General features: G+C 44.2%; 1 protein-coding gene across 2 annotated transcripts in view; it reads right to left on the bottom strand.

The window, feature by feature from the left end:
- Positions 1 to 18,548, bottom strand: part of trappc8 (trafficking protein particle complex subunit 8) — a 193,443-nt gene that overhangs the window by 120,563 nt on the left and 54,332 nt on the right. For both annotated transcript variants that reach the window (XM_085992266.1, XM_085992265.1), the window contains 3 exons: positions 6,731 to 6,820; positions 3,936 to 4,110; positions 149 to 302 (listed from right to left, as the gene is read on the bottom strand). In XM_085992266.1, coding sequence (XP_085848392.1) covers positions 149 to 302; positions 3,936 to 4,110; positions 6,731 to 6,820 — 419 coding nt within the window. The remainder of the gene's footprint in view (positions 1 to 148; positions 303 to 3,935; positions 4,111 to 6,730; positions 6,821 to 18,548) is intronic.

Genomic DNA, 18,548 nt, shown 5'->3' on the forward strand with positions numbered 1-18,548 from the left:
GGTGACTTATTTCAATGCTGTCGACGGGAATTTACTGCCCCATTTGCCTTAAAAAAGTGACTACACTTCAAAAGTACTTCATTGGCTGTGTAGCGCTTTAGGATGTCCAGAGGTCAGTCTTTCAAAAGAGGTATATCCAAGTGCCTACCTGGTTTTGCAAATTATTTCGATTCAAATACTGACTCCAAGGGTCGGGGATCTGCTCATCTGCTCCACTTGATGGTATCCGAGAGTTGAACTTCAGCAAATAACATCCCTGCGTCCCATATCTCTGTTTCATTTCTTCATAAACAGATTCAGCTCTGCAGGATAAGTTAGAAACCAGAGGTAACATGGCTCAAGTCAGGGGTATTAATCAGACAGTGAAATAAAAAGGAAACTAAAATTAAATGCAGCATTTATCTACTACAGTGCACATTAATCTGGTCAGTGTCCAGATATATAAATAACAGACAAAGCACTATATGCGAGTTGATTGGGCCTGCACTCTCTGGAGTTTAGAAGAATGAGGGGCGATCTCATTGAAACATACAAGATTCTGAAGGGGATTGACAAGGTAGATGCGGAGAGGCTGTTTTCCCCTGGCTGGAGAGTCTAGAACGAGGGGGCAGAGTCTCAGGATAAGGGGTTGCCCATTTAAGACTGAGATGAGGAATTTCTTCACAGAGGGTTGTGAATCTTTGGAATTCTCTATCCCAAAGGGCTGTGAATGCTGAATCGTTGAGTATATTCAGGACTGTGATATAGATTTTTGGACGAGGGGAATCAAGGGATATGGGGATCGGGCGGGAAAGTGGAGTTGAGGTCGAAGATCAGCCATGATCTTATTGAATGGCGGAGCAGGCTCGAGGGGCCGTATGGCCTACTCCTCCTAATTCTTACGTTATGTGTAGATGCACAAGATTACATATCTAGATCAAATAGTTCCATACAACCACAAGAAACTACCAGAGAAATCTATTGTGCAAAAATTCAGCTCCAAAATTGGTCATAATTATTGAAATATCCATTCTCCAACAAAAACACTTGTCATTTCAACAAGGGAAATGCAAACTCCAGCTGGCAGGCATTTTGTATCTTTTCACACATCACACATCTGGAAATAATACTCCAGATTAAGGCCCTCCGTGCCATCGCCCTTAAGTATTCACAAAACAAACCCAATCCTGCCTTTGAAAAATTTGGAATATCTCGCCAAGTAGAAGGCCATGCAACGAAGGTTCTGATTTTGCAGTATTCAGGATACTGCCCATTGGAATACAGAACAGAGTCAGCTCCCAATTTAATTCTTTTTAAAAGTTAGCTCCCCCCACAAGAAAAATAACTGCTCAAGAACAAGGCTATGTTGGAGTTTCCACCGCCCCCCCCCCTAAAATAGTTAACAGTAAAGTCACAAATTAATCCAATTGACACTGATCAATTACATGTGCAAATTTCAGATTTATTTTATTCATCCATCTGAAAAGTAAGCATGCTGAAGTTGTTTGAATTCAAAACAGAGCTGATCTTGCGGGACAGATAAATGGAACGGTTGTCTTTATAGAATTGTTCCAATTTTAGAAAAACAGTCCCAATTTGCTCTTGATGTCGAGGAGGGCCATCAATGATCACATGACACGATTTAATGCCAGCAAAAGGCAGCCAGCCTATTACAATAGTCATTCTTCAAATGAATTCCTCCTCCACATACAGGAAACTCTCGATTTACCGGCACCTAAATAACCAGAAATCTGTTAACCGGCAAAATTCAGGATTAGGTTCAGGTTAAGTTTTACTTCATGTTAGTAGCAGTTCCTGAATCTGTGGCTGTGTAACTGGGGCTCCTATACTTGTTGCTAAGCAACAGGGAAGCCTGGATTTGTTGCTGTGTACGGGGCTCTCGTACCTTTTAACTATACCTCTCTGTAATCCAGACTTTTTGATAAACCGGCATCACGCCGGTCCCAGATACCAAAGAGTTTCCTGTATTATAAATAATGATTCAAACCTAGCAAAGCTGTTTCATAGGAATAGGAGTTGGCCATTCAGCCCCTCGGGCCTGCCCTGCCGATGAGGCAGATGACCAACATCAACAATTCATCACCATGACATTTCCCTTTCAACATCTAAATCGCGAGCCATCAGAGGATCAATTATCAATTGTAAACAAAGGAATATTTTTCTCATTTAGCTTTCAAACCCTAGCTCTCTGGCAGTTGATTTGCAGTGCTTTATTAGTAATTTGGCCACTTTTTTGTGATCTGAAGTCTTGCTTCCCTAGAACATAATGAGGAGGAGTAGGCCATACGGCCCCTCGAGCCTATTCAATAAGATCAAGGCTGATCATCGACCTCAACTCCACTTTCCCGCCCGATCTCCATATCCCTCGATTCCCCTACAGTCCAAAAATCTATCGATCGCAGCTTTGAATATACTCAACGACTCAGCATCCACAGCCCTCTGGGGTGGAGAATTCCAAAGATTCACCACCCTCCGAGTGAAGAAATTTCTCCTCATCTCGGTCCTAAAAGGCCGACCCCTCATCCTGAGACGATCATTGACGGGGTCTTGCAAGTTAGTTCCACTAATGCCAAATATAAGCACGGATCGTAACGGTTCATTATTGCTCTTCCCCCAATATCATACAGGGGTCAGTCAGTGCCTAAGGTATGCGGTTCAGGACCTCTTTCAGATACTTAGGTCATCTGAAACCATCCTTCAGGTCAGTCACAGGATAATGCTAGAGGGAGGGGTAGGGAAACATTTTTTTAAATTTAATTTTACAAAATTCGAGTTCCCATGCAGAAAGACTGAGTGCTCGTTTTTTCAGCCCCGGAGTACACTTTTTAAAAGTAGCGCCAAGGAACAGGCAATGGGCAAGCATCCTTAGAATATTGGAAAGAAACGTTTTTCCTCCAATAGTCTCTAAGCACCATGGAATTATGTACAGGAAACTTTGTGCTATCCGGCACCGACGGGACCGAGCTGTTGCCGTTAGATCAAAACTGCCGGACAAACCAGCGCTAATGTTGAAACATACGGAGATTTTCAGCTCCGTGTGAATCAACAAACCCTGTTGCTTAGCAACAGCTCCAAAACAGTCGGCTGCAGCTTAAAAGCGTCTCTAGCTGAAGCTGTTGCTTAGCTACAGACCTTGCAGAGCCTGACTGGGGAGAAAAAAGCAACGAGAAGTAAAAAAAAAAACTTATAGGAAACGCCTCCTGAATTTTGCCGGTAGATAGAGCTTTCCGGACTTTTAACCTCCGGAAAAACCAAAGTTTCCTGTAACTAGATATACATCTCTTGTCACCCCTATCTTTCCCCCCCCACCCCTTCCCAACAATGCACTTCAATGGTGAAAGGTAGTGAACTGTGAGACTTCAGAAAGGCCGAGGTGGTTGAAGTTGTGATGGCGCAGACATTTTGTGACCAACTTTCGGACTTAGGATGAGCATAAACTATCATGGAAAAAGGACCCGCTTTGGGTTACGGCTTAGGGGCACCCATCTATTCTGCCTCGGTCTGCTGTTCAGAACAATGCTCGATACAGCAGAGCGCAGCAGAATATCTGGCCACTCTGGGTGCCACTTCCTCAATGACTTGGAGCTTGGGAAGTCTAGAATTTAACCTAACTGTCTGACTTTAAGAACATGGGAAAGTACAGAACCAGAAAAAACACTGCAGTCCATCTGGCCAGCACACCCCGCCGCACCCACCCCCCCCCCCGCCCCCCCCCCCCCAAAAAAAACCAAATGCCCCCCATCTAATTATCTAATGCGCTCCCTCAAGTTTTTTCCACATCATTTGTCCACTGCTTCCCAAGGCAGTCTGTTCCACATGTGCACCACCTCCTCCTCTAAGCTTGAGCCCATACTCGCTGATCCGAGAGGTGGAAGGCAACTTTCACCATTTCTAAAGAGGTATCCGAAGATCAAACGATAAAAAAAAAACCTTACCTTTGATCCTCCCCTTCGCTAACATCATGCAGCAAAACGTAATATTTCAGTGTATTTGGAATAAACCATTTCGGGTAGGAGTAGTCACTGCTATGTTGAATACGATGTTGCTCTTGCGATAACCTCAAAAACTGTTCCACAGGATCAGGGTCCCTCGATGACACCACAAGCATGCCTTAAGGAACACTCTTAAGGAAAATACATTACAAGCAAGCAATTTAAACACGATTTATCAGTTTAATAAAATGACCAGCTGCCTTTGGCTCGACTCTTGGTTGGGGGTTGGCGGGGGTGGGGGGGGGGGGGGGGGGGGAGGAGAAAAGGGGGTGAAGGTAAAATAATGTTTGGTAATTCGTGGTGATACACGAATCACTGATTCTCATCTCTCTTCAACAACATCCAAGTCTCCAGCTCAGAGGCGGTCACTAGAGAGAGGCCGAGGCAGATGTGTTCATGGCGAAGTCCGAATGCAGGTTAATCATGTGGCACACAAGAGAAGTGTCCTGTTCCCCTCAGTGGTTCGTAGTCCCTAAGCATGCAGGAGGAGGACTTAATTTGGCCAAAGTGCAAGAGATCCAGGACCAAGCTGGAAGATGACTACACGACAAACAGAGGAAGCTGCTGAAAGGCAGCACGCTGCTCAGCATCCAGTCAAAGTGTCAGCCTCACAGCACAGATCTCTTTGCGAAAGATGTGGTGCCAGCTGTCGGTTAGTGGAAGCACTCTTGCGTCCAATTCAGAAGGTTGTGGGTTCCAGACCCACACTAAAGACTTGCGCACAAAATCTAGGCCTACACTTCCAGTGCAATACTGAGGAAGTGCTGCACTGTTGGCGGTGCCGTCTTTCGGATAGATGTTAATCCGAGGCTCCTCTTGCCCCAAGTGGATGTAAAAGATCCCGCGGCACTATTCTGAAGAGGAGCAGGGAAGTTCTCCCTGGTGTGCTGGCCAATATTTACCCCTGAACCTACATCACAAATAGATTATCTGGTCATTATCACATTGCTGTTTGTGGGAGCTTGCTGTGCACAAATTGGCAGCCACATTTCCTACAGCACAAATGACTACAATCAAAAGTACTTCATTGGCTGTAAAGCACTTTGGGGTGTCCAGAGGTTGTGAAAGACATGGAAAAATAATTGGCATTGCATGTTAATGCCAGAACTCTGGCAGAAATCCCAAATCCTATGTAATATACAGCATTTGACTGTCAGGCACTATAAATGTTCTAACAGTGCCATGGGATCTTCTACATCCACCCAAGAGGGCAGAGGGGGCCTCAGTTTAACATCTCATCCAAAAGATGGCACCTCCAACAGTGCAGAACTCCCTCAATACTGCACTAAATTGTCAGCCTAGATTGTGCGCTCGAATCCTCGACCTTCTGACTGACGCCTAAAAATATCAGGAATTTTACTTTACAGTAAAAGACTAGAACCATTTTCAACAATGAAAGTAAATGAGTGAGGTACTTTCAAACCGAGCACAAACAAAACTGAAAGCTGCATTGTAAAGGAGCGATCACCTCCTACTTCTGGAATGAAGCACAGCTCTTCAAATGCTTTCTTTAGTCACACTCATTCTGTACCTCTAAGATTGGGACTAAATAGGTGGACAGGGTTGCTGAAGACAGTGAATAACTTAATTTCAGCCACAAAAGACTTGAGAGACTAACTGGCCACCCTGCAGTGGCCCTAATTAGAGACAGATCTGTGGAATGTAATTTTCAAAACACTAGTTAAGTCCCAGAATCCCACCGAATAACCTTGGTGTCGTATTCAACCCAGAGATGAGCTTCCAGCGACGTAACCACGTCATCACCAAGACCGCCTACTTCCACCTCCGTAACATCGCCCGACTCCGCCCCCGCCTCAGCTCACCTGCTGCTGAAACTCTCATCCATGCTTGTGTTACCTCTGGACTTGACTGTTCCAAAGCTCACTTGGCCAACCTTCCATCTTCCACCCTCCATCAACTTGAGCTCATCCAAAACTCTGCTGCCAGTGTCCTAACTCACAACAAGCCCCGTTCACCCATCACCCCCTGTGCTCGCTGACCTACACTGGCTCCCGGTCCATCTTTATTTTCAAATCCCTCCCTGGCCTCACCCCTCCCTATCTCTGTAATCTCCTCCAGCCCCACAACCCTCCAAGATATCTGCGCTCCTCCAATTCCAGCCCCTTGAGTATCCCTGATTATGAGCATCCCTGATTATAATCACTCCATTGGCTGCTGTGCTTTCAGCTGTCTAGGCCCTAAGCTCTGAAATTCCCTCCCTAAACCTCTTCTCCAAGACACTCCTCAAAACCTACCTCTTTGGCCAAGCTTTTGGTCATCTGTCAAATCTCCTTACGTGGCTCGGTGTCAAATTTTGTTTGAGAACGCTCCTGGGACTTCACTATGTTTAAGGCGCTATAAATGCAAGTTGTTGTTGCTGAATTAAACTTATTTCCTCACTGTAAACCAACAGCAATGTTGAGCTGGTGTACTCAGTTATACACAAATGTATGCGTGTACATAAGAACATAAGAAATAGGAGTAGGCCAATCGGCCCCTCGAGCCTGCTCCACCATGCAATAAGATCATGGCTGATCTGATCCTAACCGCCAATCTACTATCACTCTACATCCCTCCCAAACCCATGTGATCTCCCGGGAGAGGTGAAAAACCAGATACACTTAATGCACCAAAAAAACCTATAGGGTCCTTGATACACAGCAAAAATACATTTTACCTGGTCAGAATAAGCATATCCAGTCCGTGTATTAACCATACACCAGTCAAAAAAAGGATACATGCCAAGTAGTGGTGTAGAAACTCATGGTCTGATGGAGGCATGGATTGGAAGAAGCATTCTCTGTAGGCCTCAAACCAAGGAGTGGTGGCTAAAAGAAATTAGAAAACACGATTAATATCGATGAGCTGTTTTAAACACTGACAAAAAGGATATCTATTAAAAAGGTATAATTTATACTTTATGGAAGCAATTAGTTGAAGTTTACATTTTAAAAAAATAAATATAGCGTGATGTCCCCAATAACAGATTCTCACATAAAAACAGAAAAAATATCGTCAACTACTTCACACCTGATACTGTAGTAAGATTTTTGACTCAAAACACAAGTCTTTATAACCACTTCAAGCCTTAACCCCATAGGGTGCAGCTTGAAGAGTTATTCATTGACTACATAGAAATTAAAACTAGATCCAAGAGGCGCTCTAACTGTTGTAATGCAAACAGTACAAGCGCCTTTAACGTAGTAAAACACCCCAAGGTGCTTCACAGGAATGTTACCAGACAAAATTTGAGATCAAGCCACGCAAGATGCTCGGACAGGTGACCAAAACATAGAAGATAGGAGCAGGAGTAGGCCATTCGGCCCCTCAAGCCTGCTCTGCCATTCAATGAGATCATGGCTCATCATCCAAATTCAGTACCCTGTCCCTGCTTTCTCCCCATATCCCTTGATCCCTTTAGCCTTAAGAAATATATCTACAGGAAACTTTGCGCTATCCGGCACCCACGGGACCGAGCTGCTGCCGTTGCCTCAAAACTGCCGTACTCTCCAGAGTTAATGTTGAGAGATACGGAGATCTCCGTATTTGACAACAAACACTGTTGCTTAGCAACAGCTTCTAAACACTCGGGTGTGGCCCTAAAGCTCTGTAGCTGAAGCTGTTGCTATAGCTACAGACCTTGCACAACTCGACTGTTCAAACAAAGCAAAAAAAACCAAAAAGAATAAAAAACGGCTGCTGATTTTTGCCGGTGGCTCCAGATTGCCGGATAGCACAAAGTTTCCTGTATATCTAAAGCCCTGTCAAAGAGGTTTTAAGAAGCATGTTAAAGGAGGGCAGAGAGGTAGAGAATTCCAGAGCTTAGGGCCGAGGCAGTTGAAGGCACAGCCACCAATGGGAGGGGGGAGGGGCGGTGGAAATGGGGGAATGCGCAAGAGACCAGAGTTGGTTGAGCACAGAGTTCTGGGAGGGTTGTAGGGCTGGAAAAAGTTGCAGATATAGGAAGGGAAGAGGTCATGGAGAGATTTGAAAACGAGGAGTATTTTTTAAAAATCGAGGCGTTGCTTAACCGGGAGCCAATTTGGCCAGCGAGCACAGGGGTGATGGGTGAACGGGACTTGGTGCGAGTTAGCATATGGGCAGCAGCCAATTATGGCTTCAAAAGAAAGATCTGACTGTTCAGGAAATGTGTGAAAACTCCCAACTCAAGTCACTGAACATATTTTTACATTTTTATCCGACAGGCAATTCAGTTTCAGGAGGTAAATATTGTAAACGTGGGTGTTCCAAGCAATGTCAATACTTGTACATTTTCCTGATTAATGAAAATCTGTATCACGAGTGTATTTTTGCCACATTATATGGCTCTGAGATGGATTCATTCACTCGGTCATAAAAAAACTTGCATTTATATAGCACCTTGAACGTAGTAAAACGTCCCAAGGCGTTTCACAGGGGCGATTATCAGACAAAATTTGAATCCGATAAGGTGACACCGAGCCACCTAAGTGGATAAATTCACAGAGCATTGGGAGAGCAGCAAATACAACATTAGTAAACTTCACATCTTTCAGTACCACACAAGGTCAGACTGCAAAATTGGCACAGCCCTGGGTCACTCACCCTATCCAAATGTAAAATTTAACTGCTATAATGAAATTTTTTCATTTTTGGCGTTTAGAATCATTGGCCACATTTATACTGCAGCTATTCGCTGCTAGAATGGCACGATTTTAAGCATTTTCATGGTGGGTTTTTCACGTTTTCGTGAATGCTAAGGCCGATATTGCAGCCAATATTCATGCAGCTGGTATCGACCCACTATCCAGATGGACGGAATCGTGGGACACATTCAATATAAAAAGAACGAACACCTCATCACTGACCCAACAGCAGAGGTCCCTGGCTTCGACCTCCCTCGAAAACAAGTGGACGGCGCTCAACCCAATCCGCACAGGGAATGAACGATGCGGCCACCCGCTCCACAAGCGGAAGAGGAGGGACAACCCGAAGTGTGACTGCGGCTATGAGTCCCAGACCATGGAACACATCACATCAACCTGCCCACTGAGAGCCGTTACAAGAGGCACCTCACTTCTCCACTCAGCATCTCAGGAGGCCATTGAAACATACAAAATTCTTACAGGGCTTGACAGGGTAGATGCAGGGAGGATGTTTCCCCTGGCTGGGGAGTCTAGAACCAGGGGTCACAGTCTCAGGATAAGGGATCGGCCATTTAAGACTGAGATGAGGAGAAATTTCTTCACTCAGAGGGTGGTGAATCTTTGGAATTCTCTACCCCAGAGGGCTGTGGAGGCTCAGTCGTTGAGTATATTCAAGACCGAGATCGATAGATCTCTGGGCACTAAGGGAATCAAGGGATATGGGGACAGTGCAGGAAAGTGGAGATGAGGTAGAAGATCAGCCGTGATCTCATTGATTGGCGGGGCAGGCTCGAAGGGCCAAATGGCCTACTCCTGCTCCTATTTATGTTCTTATGAATGGACAGCCAAACTAGTCATCCCATTATAAGCTTCTCCCATCATACGAAACATGTTCACTGCCATCTGGGACCAGCCAGGCACAAGCTCAGTTTTCACTGTGGAAACCCGACTTCTCCTGTCCAGCAGAGAGCTCTGCACGTGCGCGGTTACTCTCCCAGCCATCAATATTAAAGAGCGAGAGGGCGAATCCCCCAGTCTTTAAACATTTAGTCAGGTGATTTTGAGCACTTTGTAAACCAGGGTTAACACTGCATTCATGCTCCCTGTAACATTAAACTGAGGAGAGCCTCAAACTGCTTCTTTCCAGTCAGATCAGGCTTCAACTCTGGATTTTCACTGCAAGTTTGGCATCAGTGCAAACAGATATTAAATGTGCAGGAAAAACACGCCTATTAATGTAGCGGTTCCAAAACCTTTTTGTTGCTTCGCGCCCCCCCCCCCCCTCCCAACCCACTCAGAGATTCATGCCGTGGAGCATACTCTCCAAGAAAAGTATTTTGGCATGGAAATGGATTTTATTTTCTCAGCTAGCATGCATATTGCTCAACACAAAAAGCAACATAAATGGCACAGTACCACTTCTGTACTACTGAATGAACTTCAACATCCAACAGCACTCAATGACTTCACCCTTGTTTCAGTGAGTAGGATGAGCCAGTTTGGTAGCAACAATTTGTGGAATATTTGAAGCGCATCAACCACATCAGTCTCTATATTCAAGCACCTTCTTTACGTATGCAAGGAAAACCCACTTCACACGGATACATCGAGGCAACGTAGACAAGTATTTTGGACAGCACTTTGGCACAACTCTGAGACAACGCCGAGACAAATTCTCCAGAATTACATCTTTTAACTTTGGAGTGTGACATTTCACAGTCCAAAACGAGAGAAGACAATGACTGGAATATAGTTACATTGTCTTAGATAAGAACTTGAGAAATAGGAAGAGTAGGCCATTGGGCCCTTCAAGCCTGCTCCGTCAAGCAAGAAGATCACGGCTGATCTTCAACCTCAACTCCACCTTCCCGCACTGTCCCCATATCCCTTGATTCCCTTAGTGCCCAGAGATCTATCGATCTCTGTCTTGAATATACTCAATGACTGAGCCTCCACAGCCCTCTGGGGCAGAGAATGCCAAAGATTCACCAACCTCTGAGTGAAGAAATTTCTCATCTCAGTCCTAAAGGACCTTGGGGTCTGTGGTGTATGTGCCTTTAAGAGCAATTGTGGTGTATGTGCCTTTAAGAGCCCCAGGTGTGCGTAATGCCGGTAATTGCCACTTGGGCTATATAAGCCTGTGTATTGTATATATCCTTTAGAACCCCCCCCCCAGACTTGCTTAGTAAATACCTAAGCACCAACTCCTGTCTTCAGTGTCTTTATCTACACACGGACACTACAGGGTCAGTCTCCCCTGACCCCAAGTTCCAGACTCTCCAACCAGGGGAAGCATCCTCCCTGCATCTACCCCGTCACGCACTGAGAATTTTATACATTTCAGAGATCACTTCTCATTCTTCTAAATTCTAGGGAATATAGGCAGAGTTTCCTCAATCTCTCCTCATAGGACAATCCACCCCCCCCCCCAATCGCAGGAATCAGTCTGGTGAATCTTGGCTGCACTCCCTCGAAGGCTAGTATATCCTTCCTTGGGTAAGGAGACAAAAACTGTGCACAGTACTCCAGGTGTGGAGTCACCAAGGCCCTGTGTAATAGCATAAGACTTCTTTACTCCAATCATTTTATAATAAAGGCCAACATACCATTTTGCTTTCCTAACTGCTTGTTGTACCTGCATGTTAACTTTGTGATTCGTGTACAAAGACACCCAGGTCCTCTGAATACCAGCTTACAGCTACTCCATAGGGAATGTTTTTTGGTCAAAGCTCTTTCATTATGCACTTAAAGTAAAATGTTACAGTTCTTAGCTTGCAATGAAAGGCTCAGAATTGCATAGATTATACGGCACAGAAACAGGCGAGTCAGCCAAACCAGTCCACTCCAGCGTTTATGCTCCACTCGAGCCTCCTCCTATCCTTCCTATCCAACTATCAGCATAACCCTCTATTCTCTTCTCCCTCAGCTGCTTATCTAGCCTCCCCTTAAATGCATCTATACTATTCGCTTCAACCACTCCCTGTAGTAGCGAGTTCTACATTCTCACTACCCTCGACTGCAACAGGACATAGAAAGGCTAGCAGAATGGGCAGACAAGTGGCAGATGGAATTTAATAGAGAAGTGTGAGGTGATGCATTTTGGCAGAAGGAACAGGGAGAGGCAATATACACTTAATGGCCCAGTTTTAAAAAGTGTGCAGGGACAGAGGGACCTGGGAGTTAATGTGCATAGGTCCCTGAAGGTGGCGTGACATATTGAGAGAGTGGTTAGCAAAGCATATGGGATCTTGGGCTTCATAAATAGAGGTATTGTGTACAAAAGTAGAGAAGTTATGCTGAACCTTTATAAAGCACTGGTTAGGCCACAACTGGAGTATTGTGTCCAGTTCTGGTCACCACACTTTAGGAAGGATGTGAAGGTCCTTGAGAGGGTGCAGAGGAGATTTACCAGAATGGTTCCAGGGATGGGGGATCTTAGCTACAAGGACAGGTTGGAGAAGCTGGATTTGTTTTCATGAGAGCAAAGGAGGTTGCGGGGTGATTTGATAGAGGTGTACAAGATTATGACGGGTTTGGATAGAGTAGACGGGGAAAGGCTGTTCCCACTAGTTGATGGTACAAGGACTAGGGGACACAGATTTAAGGTTTTGGGCAAGAGATACAGGGGGGATGTGAGGAAAAACTTTTTTTTATTTTTTTTTTATTTTTTAAAACGCAGACGACGGAAGTGGTGGAAGCGGAGACACTCGATGTTTTCAAGGGGAGACTGGATAGGCACTTGAGGGAAATAAACTTGCAGAGCTACGGGGATAGAGCGGGGGAATGGGACTGACTGGATTGCTCTGTAGAGAGCCGGCACGGACTCGATGTGCCGAATGGCCTCCTTCTGTGCCGTTATGATTTTATGACTCGTGTTTGTTCAATTCTTTGAGTTGGTTAAATTCTATACAAATCGACAACAATTCTATTTGATATTTTTCATGTGCCGGTCTAAATGTTTGAACTCCTCGCCAGTAGTTTTTGCTGGGACAAAACGGCAAAATAAAAAGTACTCTTCGATCTCACATGTGTTAATGCATCAAATGAAAACTCTCAGCACTGGCATATTCTGTACTCTTGCCAGTTTGCATTGCGAGAGAAAGGCTTTGCCTTGCCCCTTCGACTCGTTGCTCCCGGACATCTTCCGTCATATCAGCAATTTTGTGTCTACTGTGCTGTCAGATAGTGGGGATGAGATTTACTATTGATGCCATTCCAATCACTACTGGCAATACAAGACTTCCACCAACTGCGTGAGATTTTCCATTCGTTGCTATTTGAAGAGACAACATAGGTTACATAGAATATACAGCAGAGACAGGCCATTCGGCCCAACTAGTCAGTGCTGGTGTCTACACTCCACACCAGTCTCCTCCCATTCCATCGACCTCGTCTCAGCCTTTCAGCAGATTTTTCTATTTCTTTTTCTCTCATACTTGTCTAGTTTCCTTTGGAAAGCTTCTAAGCTATTTACCTCATCCACTTCCTGTGGTAGCGAGTTCCACATTCTAACCACTCCGAGTAAAGAATTCTCTCATTTCTCGATTGCATTTATTCGTAACTATCTTGTGTTTATGGGCCCAAGTTTTAGATTCTCCTACAAGTGGTAACATTCTCTCCACATCTACCCTGTCCAACCCACCCATAATTTTAAAGACCACCATCAGCTCACCTCACCTCTAAGTCTTCTATTTTATAAAGAAAAAATCCCAACCTGTTCAATCTTTCCAGATAGCTGTAATCTCTCACAGGTAGCTCTTCGCTCATCTATTACCTTCACCTGTCCTTGCATTTGAAAACATCGCCTGGTTTATTTTTTTTGAGGGCAGGGGGTTTGGTCTCCAAGTGGATTTTTTACCTCACTTGGTCTCATGCTATCCTGAGCAAGATCTTCAGCACACAGCGCATGAGGATTTTCACCAGAACCAGTAAATGTGAACCCCAGGTTCAAGTACGAAGGATCATGTTCTCTATTTTTCTTTTGCTTGGCTCTACTTATTCCTTCCCAGCATCAACAGATTCTACTTTACGCTTCCAAAAATGCTCCTTCACAATTATCTAACACCAAATATCACAGCATTTATTATACAGCGCATGATGTTCACAACATTTATACTTCAGTGGTTTTCTTAAACTTCTAGCCAAGGTGAATTTTTGGGGGCTATTCTGAAGAACTAAGGTCCCCAGTAAATTTGAAGTTTTTATTTTGTAACCAATCACTTGATTATCTCAAAGACTTAGCAAAAAAAAAAAAGCCCATCGCTGACTCAGTTGGAGTTTCTTTGGAATTCTTCGTGAAATTGGCTTGGAGGAGTCCGACACTGAAGGAGCTAATATCTGTATTAGAACACACTGGCTGGAGGAGCTAATATCTGTATTAGAACACACTGGCTGGAGGAGCTAATATCTGTATTAGAACACACTGGCTGGAGGAGCTAATATCTGTATTAGAACACACTGGCTGGAGGAGCTAATATCTGTATTAGAACACACTGGCTGAAGGAGCTAATATCTGTATTAGAACACACTGGCTGAAGGAGCTAATATCTGTATTAGAACACTGGCTGGAGGAGCTAATATCTGTATTAGAACACACTGGCTGGAGGAGCTAATATCTGTATTAGAACACACTGGCTTGGAGGAGCTAATATCTGTATTAGAACACACTGGCTGGAGGAGCTAATATCTGTATTAGAACACACTGGCTGGAGGAGCTAATATCTGTATTAGAACACACTGGCTGGAGGAGCTAATATCTGTATTAGAACACACTGGCTGGAGGAGCTAATATCTGTATTAGAACACACTGGCTGGAGGAGCTAATATCTGTATTAGAACACACTGGCTGGAGGAGCTAATATCTGTATTAGAACACACTGGCTGGAGGAGCTAATATCGTGTATTAGAACACACTGGCAGGAGGAGCTAATATCTGTATTAGAACACACTGGCTGGAGGAGCTAATATCTGTATTAGAACACACTGGCTGGAGGAGCTAATATCTGTATTAGAACACACTGGCTGGAGGAGCTAATATCTGTATTAGAACACACTGGCTGGAGGAGCTAATATCTGTATTAGAACACACTGGCTGGAGGAGCTAATATCTGTATTAGAACACACTGGCTGGAGGAGCTAATATCTGTATTAGAACACACTGGCTGAAGGAGCGAATATCTGTATTAGAACACACTGGCTGGAGGAGCTAATATCTGTATTAGAACACACTGGCTGGAGGAGCTAATATCTGTATTAGAACACACTGGCTGGAGGAGCTAATATCTGTATTAGAACACACTGGCTGGAGGAGCTAATATCTGTATTAGAACACACTGGCTGGAGGAGCTAATATCTGTATTAGAACACACTGGCTGGAGGAGCTAATATCTGTATTAGAACACACTGGCTGGAGGAGCTAATATCTGTATTAGAACACACTGGCTGGAGGAGCTAATATCTGTATTAGAACACACTGGCTGGAGGAGCTAATATCTGTATTAGAACACACTGGCTGGAGGAGCTAATATCTGTATTAGAACACACTGGCTGGAGGAGCTAATATCTGTATTAGAACACACTGGCTGGAGGAGCTAATATCTGTATTAGAACACACTGGCTGGAGGAGCTAATATCTGTATTAGAACACACTGGCTGGAGGAGCTAATATCTGTATTAGAACACACTGGCTGGAGGAGCTAATATCTGTATTAGAACACACTGGCTGGAGGAGCTAATATCTGTATTAGAACACACTGGCTGGAGGAGCTAATATCTGTATTAGAACACACTGGCTGGAGGAGCTAATATCTGTATTAGAACACACTGGCTGGAGGAGCTAATATCTGTATTAGAACACACTGGCTGGAGGAGCTAATATCTGTATTAGAACACACTGGCTGGAGGAGCTAATATCTGTATTAGAACACACTGGCTGGAGGAGCTAATATCTGTATTAGAACACACTGGCTGGAGGAGCTAATATCTGTATTAGAACACACTGGCTGGAGGAGCTAATATCTGTATTAGAACACACTGGCTGGAGGAGCTAATATCTGTATTAGAACACACTGGCTGGAGGAGCTAATATCTGTATTAGAACACACTGGCTGGAGGAGCTAATATCTGTATTAGAACACACTGGCTGGAGGAGCTAATATCTGTATTAGAACACACTGGCTGGAGGAGCTAATATCTGTATTAGAACACACTGGCTGGAGGAGCTAATATCTGTATTAGAACACACTGGCTGGAGGAGCTAATATCTGTATTAGAACACACTGGCTGGAGGAGCTAATATCTGTATTAGAACACACTGGCTGGAGGAGCTAATATCTGTATTAGAACACACTGGCTGGAGGAGCTAATATCTGTATTAGAACACACTGGCTGGAGGAGCTAATATCTGTATTAGAACACACTGGCTGGAGGAGCTAATATCTGTATTAGAACACACTGGCTGGAGGAGCTAATATCTGTATTAGAACACACTGGCTGGAGGAGCTAATATCTGTATTAGAACACACTGGCTGGAGGAGCTAATATCTGTATTAGAACACACTGGCTGGAGGAGCTAATATCTGTATTAGAACACACTGGCTGGAGGAGCTAATATCTGTATTAGAACACACTGGCTGGAGGAGCTAATATCTGTATTAGAACACACTGGCTGGAGGAGCTAATATCTGTATTAGAACACACTGGCTGGAGGAGCTAATATCTGTATTAGAACACACTGGCTGGAGGAGCTAATATCTGTATTAGAACACACTGGCTGGAGGAGCTAATATCTGTATTAGAACACACTGGCTGGAGGAGCTAATATCTGTATTAGAACACACTGGCTGGAGGAGCTAATATCTGTATTAGAACACACTGGCTGGAGGAGCTAATATCTGTATTAGAACACACTGGCTGGAGGAGCTAATATCTGTATTAGAACACACTGGCTGGAGGAGCTAATATCTGTATTAGAACACACTGGCTGGAGGAGCTAATATCTGTATTAGAACACACTGGCTGGAGGAGCTAATATCTGTATTAGAACACACTGGCTGGAGGAGCTAATATCTGTATTAGAACACACTGGCTGGAGGAGCTAATATCTGTATTAGAACACACTGGCTGGAGGAGCTAATATCTGTATTAGAACACACTGGCTGGAGGAGCTAATATCTGTATTAGAACACACTGGCTGGAGGAGCTAATATCTGTATTAGAACACACTGGCTGGAGGAGCTAATATCTGTATTAGAACACACTGGCTGGAGGAGCTAATATCTGTATTAGAACACACTGGCTGGAGGAGCTAATATCTGTATTAGAACACACTGGCTGGAGGAGCTAATATCTGTATTAGAACACACTGGCTGGAGGAGCTAATATCTGTATTAGAACACACTGGCTGGAGGAGCTAATATCTGTATTAGAACACACTGGCTGGAGGAGCTAATATCTGTATTAGAACACACTGGCTGGAGGAGCTAATATCTGTATTAGAACACACTGGCTGGAGGAGCTAATATCTGTATTAGAACACACTGGCTGGAGGAGCTAATATCTGTATTAGAACACACTGGCTGGAGGAGCTAATATCTGTATTAGAACACCTGGCTGGAGGAGCTAATATCTGTATTAGAACACACTGGCTGGAGGAGCTAATATCTGTATTAGAACACACTGGCTGGAGGAGCTAATATCTGTATTAGAACACACTGGCTGGAGGAGCTAATATCTGTATTAGAACACACTGGCTGGAGGAGCTAATATCTGTATTAGAACACACTGGCTGGAGGAGCTAATATCTGTATTAGAACACACTGGCTGGAGGAGCTAATATCTGTATTAGAACACACTGGCTGGAGGAGCTAATATCTGTATTAGAACACACTGGCTGGAGGAGCTAATATCTGTATTAGAACACACTGGCTGGAGGAGCTAATATCTGTATTAGAACACTGGCTGGAGGAGCTAATATCTGTATTAGAACACACTGGCTGGAGGAGCTAATATCTGTATTAGAACACACTGGCTGGAGGAGCTAATATCTGTATTAGAACACACTGGCTGGAGGAGCTAATATCTGTATTAGAACACACTGGCTGGAGGAGCTAATATCTGTATTAGAACACACTGGCTGGAGGAGCTAATATCTGTATTAGAACACACTGGCTGGAGGAGCTAATATCTGTATTAGAACACACTGGCTGGAGGAGCTAATATCTGTATTAGAACACACTGGCTGGAGGAGCTAATATCTGTATTAGAACACACTGGCTGGAGGAGCTAATATCTGTATTAGAACACACTGGCTGGAGGAGCTAATATCTGTATTAGAACACACTGGCTGGAGGAGCTAATATCTGTATTAGAACACACTGGCTGGAGGAGCTAATATCTGTATTAGAACACACTGGCTGGAGGAGCTAATATCTGTATTAGAACACACTGGCTGGAGGAGCTAATATCTGTATTAGAACACACTGGCTGGAGGAGCTAATATCTGTATTAGAACACACTGGCTGGAGGAGCTAATATCTGTATTAGAACACACTGGCTGGAGGAGCTAATATCTGTATTAGAACACACTGGCTGGAGGAGCTAATATCTGTATTAGAACACACTGGCTGGAGGAGCTAATATCTGTATTAGAACACACTGGCTGGAGGAGCTAATATCTGTATTAGAACACACTGGCTGGAGGAGCTAATATCTGTATTAGAACACACTGGCTGGAGGAGCTAATATCTGTATTAGAACACACTGGCTGGAGGAGCTAATATCTGTATTAGAACACACTGGCTGGAGGAGCTAATATCTGTATTAGAACACACTGGCTGGAGGAGCTAATATCTGTATTAGAACACACTGGCTGGAGGAGCTAATATCTGTATTAGAACACACTGGCTGGAGGAGCTAATATCTGTATTAGAAC

The sequence above is a fragment of the Somniosus microcephalus genome, chromosome 7 (assembly GCF_052327205.1).
Source record: "Somniosus microcephalus isolate GS21.2 chromosome 7, FLI_Smic_1.0, whole genome shotgun sequence".
Classification (NCBI taxonomy): domain Eukaryota; kingdom Metazoa; phylum Chordata; class Chondrichthyes; order Squaliformes; family Somniosidae; genus Somniosus; species Somniosus microcephalus.